The 22,984-nt window shown below is 41.0% G+C and overlaps 1 protein-coding gene across 1 annotated transcript in view; it reads left to right on the forward strand.

Annotated features, from left to right (window-relative positions):
* ADGRA1 (adhesion G protein-coupled receptor A1) overlaps positions 1–22,984 on the forward strand; it is a gene marked incomplete at both ends in the record, with an annotated part of 473,204 nt that overhangs the window by 344,812 nt on the left and 105,408 nt on the right. The window contains 2 exons of the mRNA XM_083363639.1: positions 20,825–21,032; positions 21,917–22,125. Of these exons, the coding sequence (XP_083219765.1) occupies positions 20,825–21,032; positions 21,917–22,125 (417 nt within the window). The remainder of the gene's footprint in view (positions 1–20,824; positions 21,033–21,916; positions 22,126–22,984) is intronic.

The raw sequence follows: 22,984 nt of genomic DNA on the forward strand, positions 1-22,984 counted from the left end.
TCCAAAAGCGCCGCATGCACAAACCGGAAGCCCAGAAATCCCTGCTTCTTGATTTTGCCTGCTTAAAGGGCTGACACTAACTCACATAGTATTACTGTTTTGAATCACTGGTCTGTTTTAATTTTCAAATGACATGTAAATTGTGTTATACGTATCACTTTGGTATCCAGGTTACTCAACATTGCTTACCTCCAAAGAGGAGTATTGCCTTATTTTAAGAAATACCCAAACATTGGATGAGTATGGGTTCATGTGCAGAGTTCTAGCCCATATATGCTTTCCAGATTAAATTATAAGACTTTTAATATGAAGACATTTTGGACAGTGATGCCGACTCACATAGGTTGGTCTTACCAATCTTCTAAATGAGGAATTGTCTGCAATTTTCAGTAAGAAGCATACACTACCTTAACAGTTATTATATTATATACAAAACCAATTCCATATTCTTTATGGAATGTACAGAGAAGCTTAGTAATTTTTTGGCAATGAACATTAATTGATATATCGGTGAGAAAACATCTTGTATATATTTTCTCTGAATATAATATTTGCATTAAATTTCATATCTACCTTCTATTAGTTTTCCCATTGTTGTATATCAATTGTCTTATTTATATTCTGCATCCATTTAATATACTTGACTTGCTAATTTGTATAAATAAGGCTCAACCGATGTTCTGAATTTTGTCATATAAACTTTCCAAATTTTCTGAGTCTGAGTATTCAATGTTGTTGTTTTTAATTACCTTCAAATTTAAAAAAAATCATTTATTTCAAAATACTGGAACCAGTGAAGTATTTCTGACAACTTCAAGGACAGAGTCTTGAAAGATTTCACATTTATTTTTTAAATCTATATAGGTTATTGCCCTTCATTGATCAGATAATTAAAGCAACAGGTGATAGATCTGGACTTAATTCTTTTATATTTATTCCATACTTTTAATCTATGTAGTTCTAAAACTTTTGTCGAGACCTTTAATTGGGCTGAACGGTATATCATATGGCAACTGTTTTTGAACCTAGGTACCTCAAATGGGCTAATTTACAGAATGTGTCCAAAATCCAAGACCGATGACTCCCAAGTGAATGAAATTTGGCAAAGGTGTGGCTGGTTCAGTGCTATTAGCTGCTGCTGCACTGGAGCTGCAGTCACATGATCTTCATTTTTGTGCTCGAAAGTTGTCTGGATTCCCAGGAGGAAGGAACTGCTTTCCAGAGGACAAAGAGACAAGGGAGCTTGGAAAGTTTGGTCAAGAGAAAGAGCATTAAAGTGGCTCCTCCTTAGTTTTTCACAGAGTATATCTCTAGTTATGCAAATAGCTGCTTTAGTCTGACAAGATTCTGTCCGTAGGAGAAGAAAAATAAAGGAAACTACTCTTAAGTAACTCACGTTGCTCTTGATCCTTGGAGACTGACAATTTTCAATGTTCCATTATAGTTTCCCAGGCAATCTCATAATCCCTTGCTCCTTTCCTCACTCAGCAACAGCCACTTCTCACAGTCACACTGAATTATCATTCCATTGATTGAAAGTAGATTGGCTCTAATTTTCCCTTCAAATGAACTGATAAATCTAGAGCAGGGGTATCAAACTGCTGGCCTGTGGGCCGGATGCGTCATGTGGAAGCCACGTCCATCCCAGCTCCAGCAAGGGGAAAAAAGTCATGATATGTCGTGACACATCACGTGATGTGGCGAGTTTGACACCCCTGATCTAGAGATTCACATATATTTTGGGTGTGTTTTCTTCCAGTTTCTGTTAATGGTTAATGTTTTTCAAATCTTTATGTTAAAATAATTGGTTTTGTGTATTTAGTAGCACATTAAGTAGCAGATTTGCTTACACAGTTCACACCACTGTAATGGAAGAAAGGCAAAATATAATCATATATTGGAAGAATCATTAGGAATTGGAATTGCTCGTTTCTCCTTTCTTGTCCATTTTTTAAAAATTATTTAAGCATGCCCAAAGAATTCTTTGTAAAAGAAGCTGCCAAATAGCTTAAATAACGGTTGATGCTCGATGGCCATTTAAACACTATGTCAATATTTCATTTTGTTTCTTGTGGGAAATGTGAATTTGCTTAAACAAGGATAAAGCATAATCAATTGCCTCGAGAGTAGTCAAAATTCCTTCAGTGGGGCTTTTATGAAATAAATGGATTGAGAATGAAACTCTTAATTAAGCTATCCTTTCACCAACCAGATAATTATTTTGCATTAATTATTTTGTCATGGCTATTGCTTTTGATGACAGACAGGAGACTGTCATGGGGGAAAGTCTGCTACTTGTTAGCTGATTGCCAAGAAAGAGAATTAATAACATTGCATATTATAATAGTTCTAAATTTTAAATTTATTTCCAGTGCTAATGATATCTCATAAAGCTTATCACTTCATGAAAAGTGAAGGATGTTTTTTTATGATTGTGAAAGTATTGCTAGATACGTTTCTAGAGTACTGATAGCATCCTCTGTTGTTTAAATGTAAAGTTGTACCTTATGATTGAATATCTGCATGAAAGCTCAAAGAGGTAGCCTCCAAAACACTAGGCAGTATGAATAAAATCTAGCTTTGGTTTCTGGAATGATTGGATCACAATAATATCAATTGTTTGAAAGCACTGAGAAAACAAACCATGAATTTAGAATGGCCATGCTAACTACTCTTTACTGTCTTTTTCGTGAACTATATTCAGATCTTTTATGGAGAGAAAATAAAGATTCTTTTTGCTATTAAGCAAAAAATTGAGAAGATAGTCACATAATGGAAACCTGCAATGCAACGTGTGACTGCAGTGTGCTCTCATAGCATGCACCAGTACAGTATAACTTATCCAAACTTCTTTGTTGTGTGTGTTTAATGTCATATTCCATGAAAGAACTAATATATCATTCTTAAGATTATGTTGCATAATTTCTGATAATGTCACTTCATGTGGCAACTACACCCAGGGGGAGGGCCTTCTCAGTGGGTGCGCCTGCCCTCTGGAACCAGCTGCCCGTGGAGCTGAGGACTGCCCCCGACCTCCGCTCATTCCGCCGGGACCTGAAGACCTGGCTCTTCGAGCTCTCTGGCCCAGGCTGAGAATTTTAATTCTAATTTTAACTGGGTTTTTTTAATTTTTCAGGGACTGTTATAATCTTTTTAATTGTTTTTAATTTTTGTATTTCTTGTTTTAATTACCCTGTTAACCGCCCTGAGTCCTTCGGGAAAGGGCGGTATACAAATCCAATAAAAATAAAAATAAAAATAAATAAATATGATTTGTCAAGAAAAGGACTCCATGTTCTAGCATAGAATATAACAAGCTACACTAACTGTTGAATCATCGTTCTATGATAATAAACAGACATTTAATGTCAACAGTTTTCTAAACTTTTAGATTCTATTCCTTCTTACCCCTATTTGAACATCTAGATATTCAGAAGGGATGGTAAAAACTGGAATTTTTAGATAAGAGTATGAGTTCCCTTTAATTTCAACCATTTTTTATTAAGCTAATGTAACATAGTATGGCATTATTTGATTTGTATTGGTATTGCATATTCATTACTGAATCTTATTTTAAAAGAGCATACAACATCAGAAAATTGTCCTAACCTTTTCAGATTGTTTTGAATAGTATGGCTACCTAATTTCCATGAGATGGTTAAAAAAGAGAATTTTCTGATTTGTTCTGCCATCATCTGGATTTTTGCCTTCCAGATTTGTAGCCCCATTGAATAGCAGTCTGCAGGTCTACTATGAAAACCAAACTAGCCTTGAGACTCTCACATACAAGATACTCCCCTTCTTTTCACTATGAGCTATCTGGCAATGAGTCTTTTTTCACCTGGGGCTAAAAATCTGAAAGTGAAATCCAAGGAAACTAGTCAAGTTCTTGAGGAAGAAAGTCAAATGGATGATTAATCCAGATGAGTCAGTCATGGTCCTACTTAGTCAGAAGGCAGATTAATATATTGCCAACCATTTTGATGAGAAAGGCGAGACATACAGTTAATAAATATCATCCTTTGTTTTCTATAGTTATGTAATACTCCTTGGTAAAACCTGCAGGCCCCCCTAGGCATTGCTTTCTAGGTAATAACCAAGCATTTCACTTATCTTCACAATAATGTTATTCATTAAAAAGTGGAATAACTTCTAAGCAACCATATGCCAAATTATCTCAGCATCAAGGTCTGCGAGGCAGAAGCGCTATGTAAGAGGAAAGAGAAACCTTGTAGCTATGGAGATTTGCACAGTATTGTGGTTTGGTTGAAAACAAGAATACAATCTTCTTTCCCACAACTATCTGTGAGCAGAAAAGAAGTATCTTCGGACAAGCGCAGGCTCTTCGGCTTTGAAACGGAGATGAGCACCGGCCCCTAGAGTCGGAAACGACTAGCATGCATGTGCGGGGGAACCTTTACATTTGCCTTTTTATGCATCCTATAAGATACCTGTCAGAATCCATTGATATCACATTCATAAATGTATGGTTAAAATATTGTGCCTACTGGGATTCTGCCATACTTGTAGAAGGACGGGAGGGGGAATTGTTTATCCAGTCTATCTGTAGCTGCTTTCAAAGAACCTTTGATCTGGGGAAATTAAGGGGGGAAAGTGATCTGTCTGTTTGGGGTTGTAGGAAGAAGGCAATCAACAAAGGAATGCACGAAGTTCCTTTCTTCCCACGGAAGGACCTGACGACCAATAATTGATGGGATCCTAACCAAATGGAGTTTTGAGGGGAGGGGGGTTGAACCGGGAATGCTTATATAGAATTGAATGTGACTCAAGACCAGATCCTGTCTCATATCTCCACAACCAATCCTATCCTAGTAAACTTTTTCCTTTTGGACAACTCTGCTCCAAGAGTCCTTATTTCCTAAGATGTGGATTGGGGTGGGTCCTGACAATACCAACCATTGATCTCTTTTCAAACACTGTACTATAGAATACCATAAACACACAAAAGGGGTAAAGCCAGGACTAATATGGTTTCTAGCCCCCAGTCCTCAGGCTGTTTACCAGTCCATAGCCCGTTGGGAACTGGGCCATGCAAGCAGCAGGCAGGCATGCGAGCCTGCGGTTCCATTTGCACAAGTGACATGTAATGTATTGGGCTTTGTCTTGCTAAGGAATATCACATGGGGTTAATTGCTGGAAGGTTGCTCAAGCAGGGAAGCTGGCTAACAGCTCCCAGCTCCTCAGACAACCTGTTTCCAGCACTGCCATTGGCTGCCTCTAGGGCGGCAATAGGTTGCTTTAAACCTATCGGCTGCCGCCTAGAGGCCAGGGTATAAATTGCTGCACTCGCAGCCCTGTTTCTCAGTTCAGTTCCTGCAACCAAATGAAACAATGATCTTTGCTAAACTCACTCGCCTCGTCTCATCAATCAAGCAATGAACCCAGTATCTAACACTGGCGATGAAGGTGGGATCCTGCTCCTCCAACTGAGCTGAAGAGTCACTAGGGGAGAGGCCGAACACGCCTGGCGGGAAAAGCAATTTCCCCCCCCCACGGTTGGCTTAGCACAGCCACGCTAGCGGCCACACGCCCAGAGGACCAGTCCCTGGGCAACGGAGGAGCAGGTCAAGAAGACAACAAACCCCAGCTGCGAAGACCAGCAGAAATGGCAAAGGTCGGAAAGCTGGAAGAATTTGACATAGCTCACCCGGAAAGATGGTCGTTGTATCTATCCAGGGTCGAGAACTATCTAGGCATGAATCAAGTTGCCGAGGATGGCCTGAAGGCCGCCACGCTCCTGTGTGTTTACGGCCCAGCCACATTCGACATCACGGAGAACTTGTTCGCACCAACGCCATTGGAGTCCATAATGTTCACGGACTTGAAGAAAAGGTTCAGAGACCACTTCCAGCCCAAGCTGTCGGTAATCGCTTGGTGCCATGCATTCGAACAGAGACTTCAGCAACCAGGTGAAACAGTGTCAGAATTCATCGTGGCATTGAGGCAGGCCGCACGCCTGTGCCAGCTCTCTGACGTTGAGGAGAGGCTACAAGACCGGCTTGTCTGCGGTCTCTGGAATCGAGAGTTACAGCAAAAACTCTTCGCAAAAGAGACTCTGTCATTCCCAGATGCGCTGAAAGAGATCATGGCAGACGAAGCCGCCGGCAGGGCCGTACGAACCATGCGGCCTGTCAAAACAACACAGCATTAGGAAGCCACCCACCACGAGGACGCCAAACACGCAGAAGACCCCGAAGACTACACAGAAGTCGACAAGCTACAAAGACACAACAACCAACAGTGTCACAGTGACAAGCAACAATGGGCAACTTACAAGGCAGATCCCTTCCTTAAACGCCCAGGGTGTGGTGCCTGCCACCAACGAATGGACTGTAGGATCTGGACAGCCTCATGCCGGGCCTGCGGGAAGATGGGCCACATCGCGTCTGTCTGCAGAGGTCACCAGAGGGACCGGCCATCAAATCACCAGTTGGACATCTGACATCTGACTAGGAGAGGTACTGGGGCCCCGGGACAGTATAGCGTAGGGTTTTACTCCAGCCGCAGAAGCATTTGCCGCATGGGAGCTCGTCGCCATATTAAGCTGAAGTTTAAAATTCAGGTGGAGCTGCAAGAGGTCCCTTGCAAGATGGAGCTGGACACGGGCTTAGCCGTATCCATTATTTCACTCGTGACATTTAATTTCATCTGCAACCACACCAACAGATGGGGCCATCTGACATTATACTAACTGATTTCCAGAATGCCAGAGTCGCAGTCAAGGGTGAGGTCACACTAGCTGTTAAATTTAAGGGGTTTTCTGGGTACCTGGACGTTGTCGTAGTAGGGGGTCAGCGAACGAGCCTGATCGGGCTCGACTGGTTTGATGCACTAGGCATCCAAGTAACCGGAATCAACCGGATGCAAGTCGTGAGTCTAGCGACAATATGTGAGGAATTCACAGATGTATTTGACTCAGCCCTGGGGACGTACATGGGCTCGCCAATAACATTTAAACTATATCCTACTGTAATGCTGGTCAGGATTAAACTGTTCTGAACCAGCCCTCTTCTGGCCTTGTAGTAAGGCAAACCCCTATTCAGAAAGAAGAGACTGGAGAGCGTCCAAGGCTAAAAGGCATCTGCCAAGATTTATTACGCAGTTTAACAAAAACACTAGAGCTTGTCTTCTCAAGCGGAAAAGTTGCTTTCAGCAACCAGCCCCTCCCCAAACACTCCTTTTATAGAGAGCTCAGGGCGTGGTCTCCCTGTGCCTCCTCCCGAGGAGTCCCACAGCCTTTCTTTGTTTGTTCCTGCTCGACTGCCTCCTGCGTCGGGCGTCCTTGAACAGGGCCAGCTGTGGGTCATCTTCCTCCGCACTCTCGGGCTCACGCAGCTGAGAAGAGGTCCCCGGCTGAGGGCTCTGCAAAGCCTCCAAACCATCATCAGCCGGTTCGTTTCCCTCCTCCCCCTCATCTGAGTCATCCGATACATCGGAGCCGGCTGTCGGACCCACAGGCTGGCCCTGAGTCACAACATAAACCTCATAGAGTGCCATTAGCTCTTAAACACAAAATAGACGCTGAGTTAGATAAACTTGTAGAACAGGGAGTACTGGTAGATGGGGGTGAATGGGAGACCCCAATCGTAATGCCAGTAAAAGCCAACAGGGAGGTCGGAATCTGTGCCGGTGACAAATGCACAATCAATCGTGCACTCAAACAGCATGCATACCCAGTACCAATAGTAAGCCACAAAGCGGTACAATTTTTGCAAAATTAGATTTGGCTCAGACTTACCAACAACTTCCTGTTGACAAGGCCACAGCCGCGGCACAGACAATTGTAACCCACAGGTGGGCGTTTAAAGTGAAACGCCTGCAATTCGGGGTCAGCGTAGCCCCTGGCATTTTTCAAGGCATCATGGAGCGGACACTCAAGGGCATTCCGGGGGTTTGCCCCTATTTTGATGACATGCTCATCGCCAGTAGCAAGGAGGCTCAGAGCTGTCCTTCAAAGGTTGTGCGAAGCAGGCCTCAAGCTGAAAAAGAATAAGTGTAGTATTGGAGTCCTCTCATCTGAGTTCTTGGGGTTCCGATAGATGCCGACAGTGTCCACCCTGCTGAGTCAAAGGTTAAAGCCATTCAGATGGCACCCAGCCCCAAAACGAAGGGAGAGCTTCAGGCATTCCTAGGCCTCCTAAATTTTTACCATGCATTCCTTCCTAACAAGGCCACATTGGCAGAGCCTTACACCGGCTCTTGGACAAAAATACTGCATGGAAGTGGACTAGTGTTCACGAAAGAAGTTTTCAGGAATTGAAGGCTCTTCTCTCAAGGAGGCATTGGCAATAGTAGCTGGAGTAAAAAAATTCCACGACTACTTATACGGCAGGGACTTCACGGTCTTCAAAGACCATAAACCGCTATTGGGGTTATTCACTATAGATACACAGACACCCCACATCTTATCTCCTAGAATGTTAAGATGGTCCATTTTTTATTGGCTTACATCTTTAAGCTAATTCACAAACCCGGCAAGGATATGGGCCATGCAGATGGCCTGAGCAGACTTCCACTGCCTCAAATCAAACCAGACCCGGCCCCAGCGGCCCGTGTCCATTCAGGACTTGCCGGAGTTCCCCCTCCACGCGGGAGACATAGCCGCAGAAACGGCAGCAGACAAGACTCTAAGCAGAGTGCTATCTTGGGTCCACACGGGGTGGCTAGAGAAAAGCCCGGGTCCGGAGTTCCAGAGCTACTTCACAAGGAGACAGGAGCTCTCAGCTCATAAGGGTTGTATTCTTTGGGGGAACAGGGTCATTGTTCCCACCTCATTAAGGGACAGGGTATTGCAATCGCTTCATGAAGGTCATCCGGCTATTGTTCGCATGAAAGCTTTGGCACGAAGCTATTTATGGTGGCCAGGATTAGATAAAGCAATTGAGGCCCAAGTTCATGGGTGTTACACATGCCAGCAATCTAGGCCTGAAATGCTGTACACACCAGTCCACAGGTGGGACGAGACACATTCATATAGACTTCGCTGGGCCCTTCCAGGGACAGATCTTTCTTATAGTGGTCGACAGTCACTCTAAATGGCTGGAAGTTATACGAATCGCAAATATGACTACTGCTAGGACCATCCAGGTGCTTAGGAAACTTTGCAATGCATGGGCTACTGAACATCGTAGTGTCTGATAACGGGGCCCAATATACTGCGGCAGAATTTCAGGCTTTTCTGAGGGCAAACCTCATTAGGCATGCAATATCAGCTCCATTTCACCCATCTAGTAATGGTCAAGCTGAACGGATGGTACACACCACAAAAGAATTATTGAAACGCATAGTGACTGGGGACTGGCACCACAGACTGGCCGATTTTTTGCTCTGCCAACATTCCACACTGCACAGCAACGGGTAAAAGCCCAGCAGAGCTGTGCTGGGGGAGGCGACTAATCACAAAACTGGACAGGTTGCACCCGGACCGGGTTGCAGCTGAGGCCTCCCGTCCAAAACCCCTGAGGGGGCTGCAAGTGGGTGACGGGGTGTGGGCCCGGAACTATGAGCATGGGAACTTGTGGGTGCCAGGGAAAATCACAAAAACGTCAGGCTCCCTCTCATATGAAGTGTGCCTAGAGGGCGGGCAAGTCGTTCGTTGCCATATCGATCAGCTTAGGAAGCGTTTTCCAGAATGGCCACAAAGCGAGGACTTCATCCCAGGTCCCATCCACAGACCGCAAACTGGCAGCCAGGCCGATCAATCCATATGCTCTGAGGTCCCAAGCAGTCAGAGCAACGGGGAGGTGGCCGTAGGGGGGCAAAGCCCAGGAGTGCAACATGGGGCCCCTGATGGAGAAAGCCAACCAGAACACTACAGCCACTGTGCTAACTCTGCGGAGCGATTAGACTCTGGGGTGGGCCAACTGGAAATGGCCAGTCAGAGAATTCCGAGTCAGCCAGACTCGCTTGAATTTATGGACCCTGGTCTACCCAGCCTGGCGGGCAAGCTGGTAGGCCAGGGAGTTCCTGACTCTCTCAGGCGTTCCACGAGGGTTCGCAAGCCTCCTGCATATCTACAAGATTTTGTTCCGAAATAACTGACACATGTATGTGTCATTGATGTGCTGCCAGCCAGGAGAGTCTCTCTATTAGCCAGTATGGAAAAATGTGTGCATTGCATATTACTTTTGTATCTTTGTAAAACTTGTAATTGCTGTAATCATTCCCTTTTGTTGTTATAAGGTGTGTACATTCTAGGGGGGAGGGGGTGTAATGTATTGGGCTTTGTCTTGCTAAGGAATATCATGTGAGGTTAATTGCTGGAAGGTTGCTCAAGCAGGGAAGCTCCCAGTTCCTCAGACAACCCGTCTCCAGCACCGCCATTGGCTGCCTCTAGGGCAGCAATAGGTTGCTTTAAACCTATTGGCCACCGCCTAGAGACCAGGGTATAAATTGCTACACTCACAGCCCTGTTTCTCAGTTCAGTTCCTGCAACCAAATAATGATCTTTGCTGAACTCACTCGCCTCGTCTCGTCAATCAAGCAACGAACCCAGTATCTAACATGGCACATGCACAAAACCATCCCTTCTTCCCCCGCTCCGGCAGTCTGCAGAGATTGGGGACAGCTGCTTTTCAATCCTTCGTCAGTCATCCATCGTTTGTTAACTTCTTCAGAAGGCAAACTTGTTTTTAATCTATGTAAGATTTGCTTATAATTCTGACTTCAGCAGTTAGTAGTTGGAAAATACCCGCACTTCCAGGAAATTATTCTTGTTTTGTGCCCAAACTTTTGTTTAACAATGGAACAAATTCAGAAGGGAAATGGAGTAAAACCTGACTTTGTCATTGTTTAAAACAGTATTTAATATATCATATATTTCTGTGTGTCTGATAACAGTAAGCCGTTTTTTAAACAGTGACACAATAATAGCTGTTGATTAGCTATTAGTTCACCTATATTGCTTAGCTATTTACCCCACCAGTCTTCGTCTACTATTAGTATTGCCTATCAGCCTTTTTTAAAATATTTTTTACAAAAAAATTAAGCAATGTTCTGAATATCCTATCCCAGTATCTGGAAGGTGTGGATGTCTAGATGGGCAACAATAGACTTCCGTTGAACCCTGGCAAGACTGACTCTGGATTTTTGGGCCTACTGATTTCAGGACCATTGCATCTTGGGCACTAGATAAGATTTCATTGCCCCAAACAAATCCAATATGCAAAATAGGGGTCCTCCTAGACTCATGACTGTGGCTTCATGAGTATGTGGTGATCGTGGCTAGGAGAGCCTTGCAAAGCTTTTGTCTTGTGCAGCAGTTGCACCCTAAATCAGCAGGCCTTGCTTACAGTCATCCATACCTTTGTCACCTCCACATTGGCTTACTGCAGTGTACACTACATGAAGCTGCCCTTGAAAAATGAAATTTCCTTCCTTCCTTCCTTCCTTCCTTCCTTCCTTCCTTCCTTCCTTCCTTCCTTCCTTCCTTCCTTCCTTCTTACTTACTTATCTGAACCACCCATTTTCCTCAAAAATTATGTTATGCTCTTGAAGAGAATTGTTAAAAAATGTTGTATTGTTGGTACACAACACCAGACAAATTATTTAGAAACTATAAAAGCATTCCAATTATGTTGGAAATGTGAACAACATAAGGGGACATTGTATCACATTTGGCTGACGTAAAAAAGCTTAAAAATAGATTCAAATACACACATTGCTAAAGAGGATTTTAAAGATCAATATTCAAATGAAACCAGAACTTTTCCTTTTAGGACTGAAGGATCTTAAGACAGGAAAATAGTCATTATTTCAGTATGTGATTTCTGCAGCAAGACTATTGTATGCACAAAGATGGAAAGGTTTGGTACTAGCCACCATGGAGGAATTGTTGGTAAAATTGACAAGAATTTGCTGAAGTGACCTGATTGACTTTTTTTGATTAGAGAAAGGTCATTATTGCCTCTCATCTTTGATTTCATTTATCCTTATTTCTTCCACCCTGTTTTTGATCAACCACAGTGGGTATCACTCCTATTCATATGATTAGAATAATAACTTTACTGTCACTTTGAATGTACACTAATTGGCATACATTAAAATGAAATTTCATTGCATACAGGTCTTCCATAGGTCACCACCTCCAATTAACACTACATAAATATGACAAAAATAAATAAATACAGAATTATGCATATACCCACATATATTATATGACACAGAGAAACAACAGTCTAGTTTGGGTTATGTATACATGTGCATGGTGAAAAAAACGAATCTTGCGAGTTTACCAAACAGAGGGCCTAGGGAACAGAGCTATTACAGAACCGGGTAGTCCTGTTAGAAATATTTCAAAACCTCCTCACAGAGGGGGAGCAACAGAAACAGACCGTAAAGTGGCTGTGCAGGGTCTCTAACAATGTTTTGAGCTCTAAGCACATGGCGCTTATAAGCAGCATCCTGAATACGAGGGAGCGAGCTTCCTATTATCTTCTCGGCTGTCCTTACCAATCTCTGTATGGATTTTCTATCTGAGGCACAGCTGCCACCAGATCAGACAGCGATGCAGTTTGTTAAAATGCTTTCAATTGTACCTCTGTAAAAAAAGTGGCCAGGACAGAAGGAGAAAGATGTGCTCTCCTCATCCGATGCAGGAAATGCAGACGCTGGTTTGCACGCTTCACTAAGGATGACATGTGGAGAGACCATTCAGATTGTTAGTTATCTGCACCCTCAGATACTTAATACTGTTGACCATCTCTACAGCTGTATCCTTGATACTGAGTGGAGTATGACTATGCCGGCTCTTTGTGAAATGTACAATGATCTCCCTTGTTTTATCAACATTTAGAACCTGGTTACTTTTATTGCACCAGTCCACCAGAGCCTTCACCTCTTCCCTATAACCATCTTCATTGTCATCCTGGATGAGACTCACCCCTGTTGTGTCATCTGCATACTTCACAATATGATTCGTAGCAGATTTGGCACAGCATCTTATGACACATTCATCTTAGTTAATGGAATTTGTGTATCTGGATTGCAATCCTACACACATCTACATGGTCTATGCTCCAATAAACTCAGGTTTGCAATAGTGGCAAATATCTAGCTCAGGTGTAGGATGAAGGTGAGTTCTCCAAGCTTGTGGGTTGGTTTCTGAAGGTTTCATTACCAGGTTTGTAACATCTTCAGCAGAGTTCAGATGATGTCAGTGTCAATGTTCTTCTGGTTATAAGGGCTTCAGTGTGGGTGTGTCAAGTGAGGATTTGTGACGGGTCTTGTGATGGGTCAGGTGTGAGTCATCAGTGAATCTTGTGATAGGGAGGTTATATCAGGCCAGGGTCATTGGGAAGTGAACTGCTGGTGGGGGGGGTTGAGGGGTTGGGTTGAGGGTCAGTCAGAGGGTTGGTTGAGGGTTGGTCAACCAAATCAACCACATAGCCAACCAAAGACGGCACCAAGCCTCAACCAACCCATGCAAGCCCCTCCCACCAGCAGTCCACCTCCCAATGACCCTGACCTGATATAACCGTCCCATCACAAGACCCATCACAAGACTCACTGATGAGTCACACCTGACCCATCATAAGACCCATCACAGACCCTCATTTGACATACCCACACCTGAAGCCCTTATCAACAGAAGAACACTGTCACTGACATCCCCTAAACCACAGGTCTGCAACCCGCGGCTCTGGAGCCGCATGCGGCTCTTTCAGCCGTCTCCTGCGGCTCCCAGTCCTCTGCCATGTGCAGTTCAAAAAAAAGTGGGACTAAAAAAGTTAAACCAATCAATTCAAATATGCAGGGTAAGTGCATATCTTGCCTTGGCTCCACTCTTCAGTCAAACCCTGTTCTGCGCATGCGCGCATGTACGCACATGTGCACACATTTTTTTGCGGCTCCCAGTTTTTCCTTTTGTGAGGGAACCAGTTCCGAGTGGCTCTTTCACTGTTTCAGGTTGCTGACCCCTGCCCTAAACTCAGCTGAAGATGTTACCTAGCCTGGTAACAAAATGTTCAGAAACCAACCCATAAGCTTGGAGAATGACCCTTCACCCTCAAATTCATTAGGATTTATTTTTAATTGGCATGTAAGATTATCCTGTAATGGGGCTATGTGAGCACTGTTTTGAATGCAAATGCAATCCAGCTACAACTGACAGCATTTCAAAAAAGGCAATACAGTGAAATATTTAAATCTACTGACTTTTTAAAAGAGATTTAGTCATGCTGATTTCAACAGCTTAGGGTTTTAGTAATAATAGGATAGTTTGCTATCAAGAAGGTTAGGTTGGCGCCTTCCTTAATTTCATTTGAGAAAGCAGTGAAGACTGCACTTTTTCAGCCAGCTTCAAAATAAAGGGGCTAATATAATGAAAGCAATTAGGATGGCATTGTTTTTATTTGTTGAGGTGTTTCATTGTGTTTTAATTAACAAATTTTAATGAGTTATGCTAAATGTATTTCATGCTTTATAGTGAATTGACTAGAATCCTAAGTGGAGAACGAAGACCCCTTTTAAGTACCTAAAGTAATATGGGTGGAAAATACTGAGAAGTTGGATGCCACTTCACAGTATTGAACAGTGGTGGTTACATTATTATAACTTTTGCCTTTTTGTTGTCATATAATCTCAGAATTTTTGAAGATATCTGCAACATAGCATACTCATGTAGCAGGTGGGAGTAGATGTTCAAATTTTGCATCTGTTTGAATAGTTGCATCAGATTTCCTTGCAAAGTATGAGAGGAGCTGACAGCAAGTGTTGCTATCGATGAACAATTTTACAGTATTCAAATTATATGCTAATGCAAGTTATTTTCACTATTTTACTGGGTACTGACTTCTAAAATATATTTACCTTTTTCCCCTTTAACAATCCTGCACATTTTTCTTCAAGTGTATAAACATTTTGTTTTTCAATAACATTTTATTAAATATGTAAAACACAATGCTTTCCCATGGAAGAAATACATTTTGGTCCCTATACTAAAAGATGCTAAGATGTTCCAGTTGACCGTTATAATGCTTAGACAAACTACGTTAACACTTGGGGGGAAAAACTCAAGTTACAAAGTACCTTTTTCCCTGCTGAAAAATCCTGGAAATTGTTTGTTGTGTTCAGGTATGTCACTAAGTCCTAATGTTTGTTTTAGGTTAGTGGGATATCCAGGCCCATCTATTTCAGCTTACTATCCTCATTATCAAAATTGTCTATTAAAACCTTTAACATACAACAATTAAAACATTATATATAATATATAGGATCAAATAAAGTAACAAAATAATAGCAAAGAAAAGCAGTGGTCATAATTAAATTAAAATAATATTATTCTAAAAAGGAGCGAGAAAATAATTTCTTTGCTAAAGATCAAAAGATGGTGCCTGCTACCAGGCATGGCTCACTGAGAAGAATATCCAGAAGTTGCTGGGCAGTCTCTTGCCACATTTCAGTCACTGTGGACACACAAACCAAGTTGTCTGAAGATTATCTCAGGATATACATAGTAACATATGGGAAGAAGAATTTCTTCAGGTGTTGAGGTTCCAAGCCCTGAAGAGCTTTATAGACTAAAACAAGTGCCGTAAATTGGGACAAGAAATGAAGTGGACTCTAGCAAAATTCATAAAAATTTGATGTGACAGGTTCATATTGTGCAGTTCTCATATGTTATATTTACTGAAGTTTCTAATTCATCTTCAAGGACAATCCCACCGCTTGCTTGCTTACTTACTTATTTACTTACTTTGCCATATTTATATATACTAAGATGTCCCAACAGAGTACAAAAACTGAGCTTAAAACCTATAAAACAAAATAGAGCATCATCATAACACCAGCATCCAATAAGCAATGATTGTAGGAGATAAACAGGCTGAGCCTGTGGGAGGGGGTCAAACATATCATAAATAACAGGTCCCTCTGCACCCACAAGAGATCTAAGTCGAGCCCTCCTTGGATTCCTTTCTTAATTCCCGCACATTCCCTTGGTTGCTTGGCCAGACTTGTAGAGAGCTAAGCTAGCAATAAATCTTTATGCTCATTTGTACTGCCTGAATCTCCTAAATTCGCTGGCACTTGACATAACAATAGTAGTAGTAGTAGTAGTAGTAGTAGTAGTAGTAGTAGTAGTAGTAGTTGGAAGGGACCTTGGAGGTTATCTAGTCCAACCTCCTGCTCAGGCAAGAAACCCTATACCATTTCAGACAAATGGCTGTCCAGTCTCTTCTTAAAAACTTCCAGTGTTGGAGCATTCACCGCTTCTGGAGGCAGGTTGTACCACTGATTAATTGTTCTAACTGTCAGGAAGTTTCTCCTTAGTTCTAGGTCGTTTCTCTCCTTGATGAGTTTCCATCTGTTGCTTCTTGTCCTGCCTTCAGGCACTTTGTAGAATAGCTTGACTCCCTCTTCTTTTTGGCAGCCCCTGAGATATTGGAACACTGCTATCATGTCACCCCTCACCCTTCTCTTCATTAAACTAGACATACTCATTTCCAGCAACCGTTCCCTATATGTTTTAGCCTCCAGTCCCGTAATCATCTTTGTTGCTCTTCTCTGTACTCTTTCTAGAGTCTCAACATCTTTTTACATCGTGGTGACCATGATAACCCAAATCATACTTAGTTGAAATCTTTGTAGATGAGCCAATTTTCATTGACTTCCTGAAAGCCATTTGGATAGCATGGTATACAATACTACAATAATCTAAGCCAAATATTACCAGAGAATAGATTACCATTATAAGATTGTCTCTATCCATATCAGTCAATTGCTAATGATTCAGCACTAGTACAGCCTTCAAGTCTGAATTAATCTTTAGTTTGTTGGCCCTCATCCAGTCCATCAGCATAGCCAGGTTATGTTTCTTCAGTTTCACTGCTTCATGTGGATTTGATGAAAAAATGAGATTGAGTTCAGTTACAGATGACGTCTTACTTTAAAACTCTGAATGATCTCTCTCAGTGATTTCATGTAGATGTTAAACAGCATATAAGGAAATAAAACTTTTTGGAATCCAAAAAGCTATAAGATTGAGCAGAAATACTTCAATAACCTTTGGAGATAGCTATCCAGGGACATCCTCTCAAGAAGAATACGTGATCAATGGTATTGAAGGTATTGAAAGACCCAGGAGTTTCAAGGTTTCATTTCTCCTATCTCTCTGCTGGGAAAGACCATTTAACAAAGGACTAAGGCCTAAAGACCAGTTGAAATGAATCTAGAAAATGTGTTTCATACAGGAGTCATCCACTGCATGCTCAATTCCAGGAAAGAATGTAGCCCACTGACCTATAATTCTATACATCTTATGGATCCAATTACAATATCTTGATGAGTAGTCTCACTGGAGCCTTCTTTATAGAAAGAGGGATCACACCTCCTTGTAAGAAAGAATTCATAATTGCTGGATGTGTATATACATTATTTGCACATATATAATGCATTATTTATAATCCATCTGAACACCACCTTCCTACTAGATGGAATAATTGACAGCGGCAAGGAGCAAGCATCATGTGTTTGGCTAATCTTGCCTTTGCATCTTCTCTCTACCATCAGCCCTCAAAATTAAACTCAATCAAAGATGTCTGATAAGATAATTCTGGACATCTCTGCAAACTGAACTACTATATTCTAAGGCTAAGAATATAATCAATGTTGCCATATAAATGTGTAATCAACATATCATAGTGAGCTACTGAGGGTTCTATATAATATGTAACTGGGCCAGGTCCCAAAAGGCCTTAAATCACTGAAAAAGCTCCACTGGGTGACACTGAGATGACACAAAAAAGAAAAATGGCTGTTTAACCATAATCACTACAAAGCAGACTTGATAATTAGCTTTAACTAGTGTTCAGTCAGATGCAAGATGAGTTTTCCTTACTTGCTCCATTTCCTTCAGCCAAAATTTATACCAACTGAATGAATGGGCTTTGCACATTGGAAAAGATGCTCAGGAGTTATTGTTTCAAGTGGTCTCTTATTTCACAAAACAGCCAAATATTGATGAAAATGCCAACCATATCAGTTGGAAAACTTCATTGAACCTTTTGAAATCCATTGGAATTTATATGTGGACTATTCTGATAGCTTCATCCCTGCATAAAACCACTGTAAGCCTAAATCCCAACAGAATATGGTTTGACCATGAGAAGGTACAGATTAAAATTCCCCACTTTCAGTACACCATCCTTCAACCCAGCCACATTCCATTCCATTTATATATATCTTCAGACTGTGACTTGCCTCACATATTGCGCCAATAACTAGTTAAGAAAGACCTATGCTGGTCATGGTGGTTATAAAGTCCTGAATAATCTCAACCAAAGCAGACCAGCATGGATGTTCATAACTATCAGACTAGCAATCCCCAGCACCAAATCCAGGACAACCCTTGCCAGCTCAGATAGGGATACTTGCTCAGCAAGATGGATGACATGTGTTGCTATATAGACCAACAAAATCCCCAGTCTGTCCTGATGATATTACTTAGTTTGGGTCATGAAAGGTCTGCAAGAAAACAAGCTCAGAAAGCACTAAGGACACCTCATGTCAACCCTGAGCTACAAATATTCTCCCTTATTAGGGGATGCTTAAGTCAGCATCATGAATCCACTGGTTCCTGAAAGGTTTTTTGCTTAACAAACTGCTTCACTGGCCCTCAGTACTTTAAACCAGGTTCACTGTGCTTTATAATATCTGTGTGCATTCTTCTTTTTGAATACTTTCTGCAGTTTTTCCAATTTCTGTATGACATGAATCTCAGTACTGTGACTGACTAGTTCAGTTGTCCATTTATAAGGTAGTTTCTTAGCTCTTGAAATAGGTTTTGAGTAAGTTATTTGCTCATCTTATACTTGTCTATAAAACGGTAAGACATTCCAGATTTCAGGTGAGATAAGTGTGCAAATGAATCAGTAAGACTTACAAGTAGACATATCTATAGATCAGCAGAAAAAATACAATAAAATCAAATTCAGTGAGGTTTTCATATTCCTGTGACCCCCTAATCACGGATTCATATTTTCATGGTAGTGATGGCAAAATTTATCATATTAAAAATTTGACTACTACTTGCTGCATTCACCCTGAATGAAAGTATAGTACAGGCATATCCAGTTTCATTGATCATCATATAAGTTAAATAGCTTGTGACCTTTGTGTGCTGGGTGTCTGTGTTAAGCAACTCCAAATTAACTTTAGGCATAGGTAGAGGCTTTTGGGGTAAAAATACAGATTTTTACAAAATTTCATACTTTTGTGGGATGAGTTCACATGTAATCATCATGAATATGGAGACCAGTATTCTGGTGTTTGCGGTTAAAAAAATAAAAAAGAAAGCAACTTTATATTGCATAATAATCTTTAGTAATAGATACTTACTGTCCTATGGTGGTACCCTTGCTATGTGAGGTAAAATGTCTCTCTAATAGATCAGGGCCTTAAAATTAAGTGGGTGATTGCACTGCCTCCTTGGCTTCTAACGGAAAAGTGTTCTGTGTATCACAACTCCAATAACTCAAGCTCTGATTTGTCCCTTCTTTCATGATGATTATTATATGACAGGGGTCTTCAAACTTGGCAACTTTAAGACTTGTGGACTTCAACTCCCAGAATTCCTCAGCCAGTCCTGTCTGGCTGAAGAATTCTGGGAGTTGGAAGTCCACAAGTCATAAAATTGCCAAGTTTGAAGACCCTTGTTATATGTCCCCCCTATCATTGGAGGGAGATTATGGAGTTTTGTTTTATTGAAAACGGCTTGCTACTGTAGTTGCTATTTTAATGTTGTACATGTGTGTGCAACTGTAAAACTTTGATGAGATAAATTGCTATTTTCTAAAATATCCTGTCTCCTAAAATTGTGGGACAGTATTATACTACAGGTGCCGCATTTTAGTATCAGAAAAATGAAGCCTACTCATTCTTTATGCTGCTGTTGTATTTTTTCACACAAGAGCTTGTAAATCTCAGGCAATGTTGTACATTCTGTGTCTCCCGCCTTAACTCTACTGCCATATATATGTCTGGCCTTAATGACAACAAGGTTATTATTTCTGTAAGGGGAAAAACACCTACTTGATGGGGAAATCATTAATTTAATAATGCAAATCCATACATGTTTCAGTAACCTAAAAAGACAGTTACAACTCAGTTACGTATTTTTTGTGTTCTAATAGCCTGAATTTTCCTTGTTTCTTCTAGTACATTAGGGTTAAGGATGTGTGCTTTTGCATGTCTGCATTAGGGAACTGAATATTTTTTTTAAAGGATGAAATCATAGTCCCACATGAAACTGACTGCACTGCATACCTCAATTTAGGCCCATTCCCTGATGCAGTTTTAGATACTAATAAAATGCATTTCAGTCTCCTGTAATTATCCTTTCAAAAAGATAACATTTTACTGTAAGTTGTCTGATTCTGTTTTAAGTGAACAAGAAAACCTGGAAGAGGTTGTCTCTTTAAATCAGATCTGCAGTGTTGATGGACCCTCTAGCAGGCATGGTAAGAACCATTCTCACCTCTGCAGCAGGGAGCTTGACCATAAAGATCCTCACATTCAATCAAAACGTTTTCTGTTTTAATATGCACTGTACCAGCCCTATTCCCATGGTTACAGCTCCTGCTCCTTTGGTTGTTTCTAGCATGTTGGAAAATTGAGGCAGAACACATTTTCTCGTACAGGAGTTTAAAATATAATGAAAGCAGCCCTGTTGTGATTTGCATTTTAAATTCTCTCCCTCCCTCTCTCTCTCTTTCTCTCCACCTCTCTCTCCATCTCTCTCTCTCTCTCTCTCTCTCTCTCTCTCTCTCTCTCTCTCTCTCCCCCCCCCCCCCTTCTCATTGTACAGAATGCTGTGGCAATAGCTTCAGTTCATTTGCCACAGTCTGTCTTCTCCTCATCTGCAGCCTGGCAATCTGTTGATAACTCCTCTTGCAAGCTACAGTTTATTGCCTTTCGGAATGGAAAACTCTTTCCCAACACTGCAAACTCGTCTCACCTTGCAGGTTATGGGAATCAGAGGTTCATTGGCACACCCGTAGTCTTCATTAAAATAGGTAAGTGTTTTGGATTCGTTTTTGCTTTTTTTTTTTTAATTCTAAAGCCTAGCTATAGATGAGAGCGTCTCGTATAGTGGTGCATTGTAGCACGCAGGTATGCTGATCTGAGAACTGCTTCTGCTCTAAGAGAAATGTGTCTTTTTATTACCGGTGTTTTCATATTTTAAAAAGAAACTTATACAGCTGAGAAGCTTTTGCAATTGTAAATATAGGATTCTCTTTTGTGGCTTGCTGAAGTTTATCAGAAAGTAAAAAAAAAAAAAGGATTGTGTGAAGGAGGAGGAAATGGAATGTTGCTTTTTAGTTCTGATTATAGCCATAGAAAGTCCGGATCCTAAAAAGATTGGTAGCAGGGATGGACTCAGTCCTGTTGCATGTACATTGATAGTCATCAGTCTACTTCTTGAAATGATAAATGTACAGTATAACAAGCGTTTTTGTTGATGAAAGTAATGGGTTACATATTCTCCTTTGGTGTAATATTCAGACCATGATCTGTTAAACATTTCATTATATCCTGAATTGGATTCACATTTTGGAAGGTTATAATTTAATTTTTGGACTATGAAATTGTCTCTCATGTTAATTCTATCAAAGATATTTGTTTAAATATACTATTGTTGTTTGAAACAATCATTCTTATTCAGGGCATTTAAGTAGCACTGTTATTTGCAGATTAACCTAATAAAATGTCAATTATAGGCAATATTAACTATTCCAAACTTTGTACGTTGCTTTCTGCTGATAGACCAAGAGAGGGATTTTTGCTCTCTTAATGTCTCTTATATGTGTACAAAAATTGCTATGGGCTTCTATAAAGAGCATATAGCAATAAAGCATTTTCCGCTTCATTGCTTTAATTCAGTTTGTTCCTTTGGCAGATGGGTGCAATATCGGAAACCTCACCAGTCCTCTTATTATAACGCTGAAGCACTTTACCCAGGGCATAAACCCCATTGCAGTCTTTTGGGCTTTTGACCTTCTAGATGGACATGGAGGCTGGTGGGGAGAAGGGTGCCACATAATTAGCTCTGCAGACAATATTACCACTCTTCATAGTACTCACTTCGGTAACTTTGCAGTGCTAATGGTGAGTATATTAACTTCACATATTGTCTCTGGGTGAATCTGCTTGCCTGGTTATTAATCTTGCATTCCTTTTAGTTTAGGGAATTAAATGAGGGTAACTTAAAAGTGCTATGCTCAATACTTAATAATACACAACTATATTACCTGCTAGCAGGCCTTGTTATGAATTATTTAATGAAAAATGAAAGTTCTATCAAGAAACTACAGTAATGAAAGTAAATTATCTGTGTATGTCTACGTATATCTGTGTATGTGTATATGTAAATATGTACAGATACATATGCACAAACATTAATATATATTCATGCCCCTTCTCAAGAAAGGATGTCTTCTACATATCTAGTGCTGTGTTGATCATATTAATTAATTGCTGGCTTACTGCAATATTGAATCATTAATAAATGGAAAAGACAAAAGATTGCTGCTTCACTAAACAAGGATTCTGTAGTCCTCTCTGACAGTTCTTCAAATTCAGGTCCCTGTGCTGACGATAACATTCTTTTTACTAAATGGCTGCTTTTAAAGAAAAGAAAAATATATTTATGTGTACTGCTAACACAAAGGCTGCTGAGCTTTTTCCTCAGGCATATTTGCAGTTCACTATGCAGTTATTTAATAGTTTTATTAACTGGAAAGTTACCAGGGCAGACACAAAAGGCATATTAAATTAGAGAATGTATCAGCTGTGAGGTAAATGTAAACAGCGGATGAAACGTATGAGAGAGACTTACATTTTCTGCAGTCTAGAGAAGGGTTACTCAGTCTCGGTAGCTCTTTGAAAGGAAGTAGTGTTCAGTCATCATCTCTCCCTAATGTTGAATCCAGCATTCATTCCAAAATATACTTGTGAGGAGAAGGTG

This window comes from Vipera ursinii, assembly GCF_947247035.1.
Source record: "Vipera ursinii genome assembly, chromosome: 5".
NCBI lineage: Eukaryota > Metazoa > Chordata > Lepidosauria > Squamata > Viperidae > Vipera > Vipera ursinii.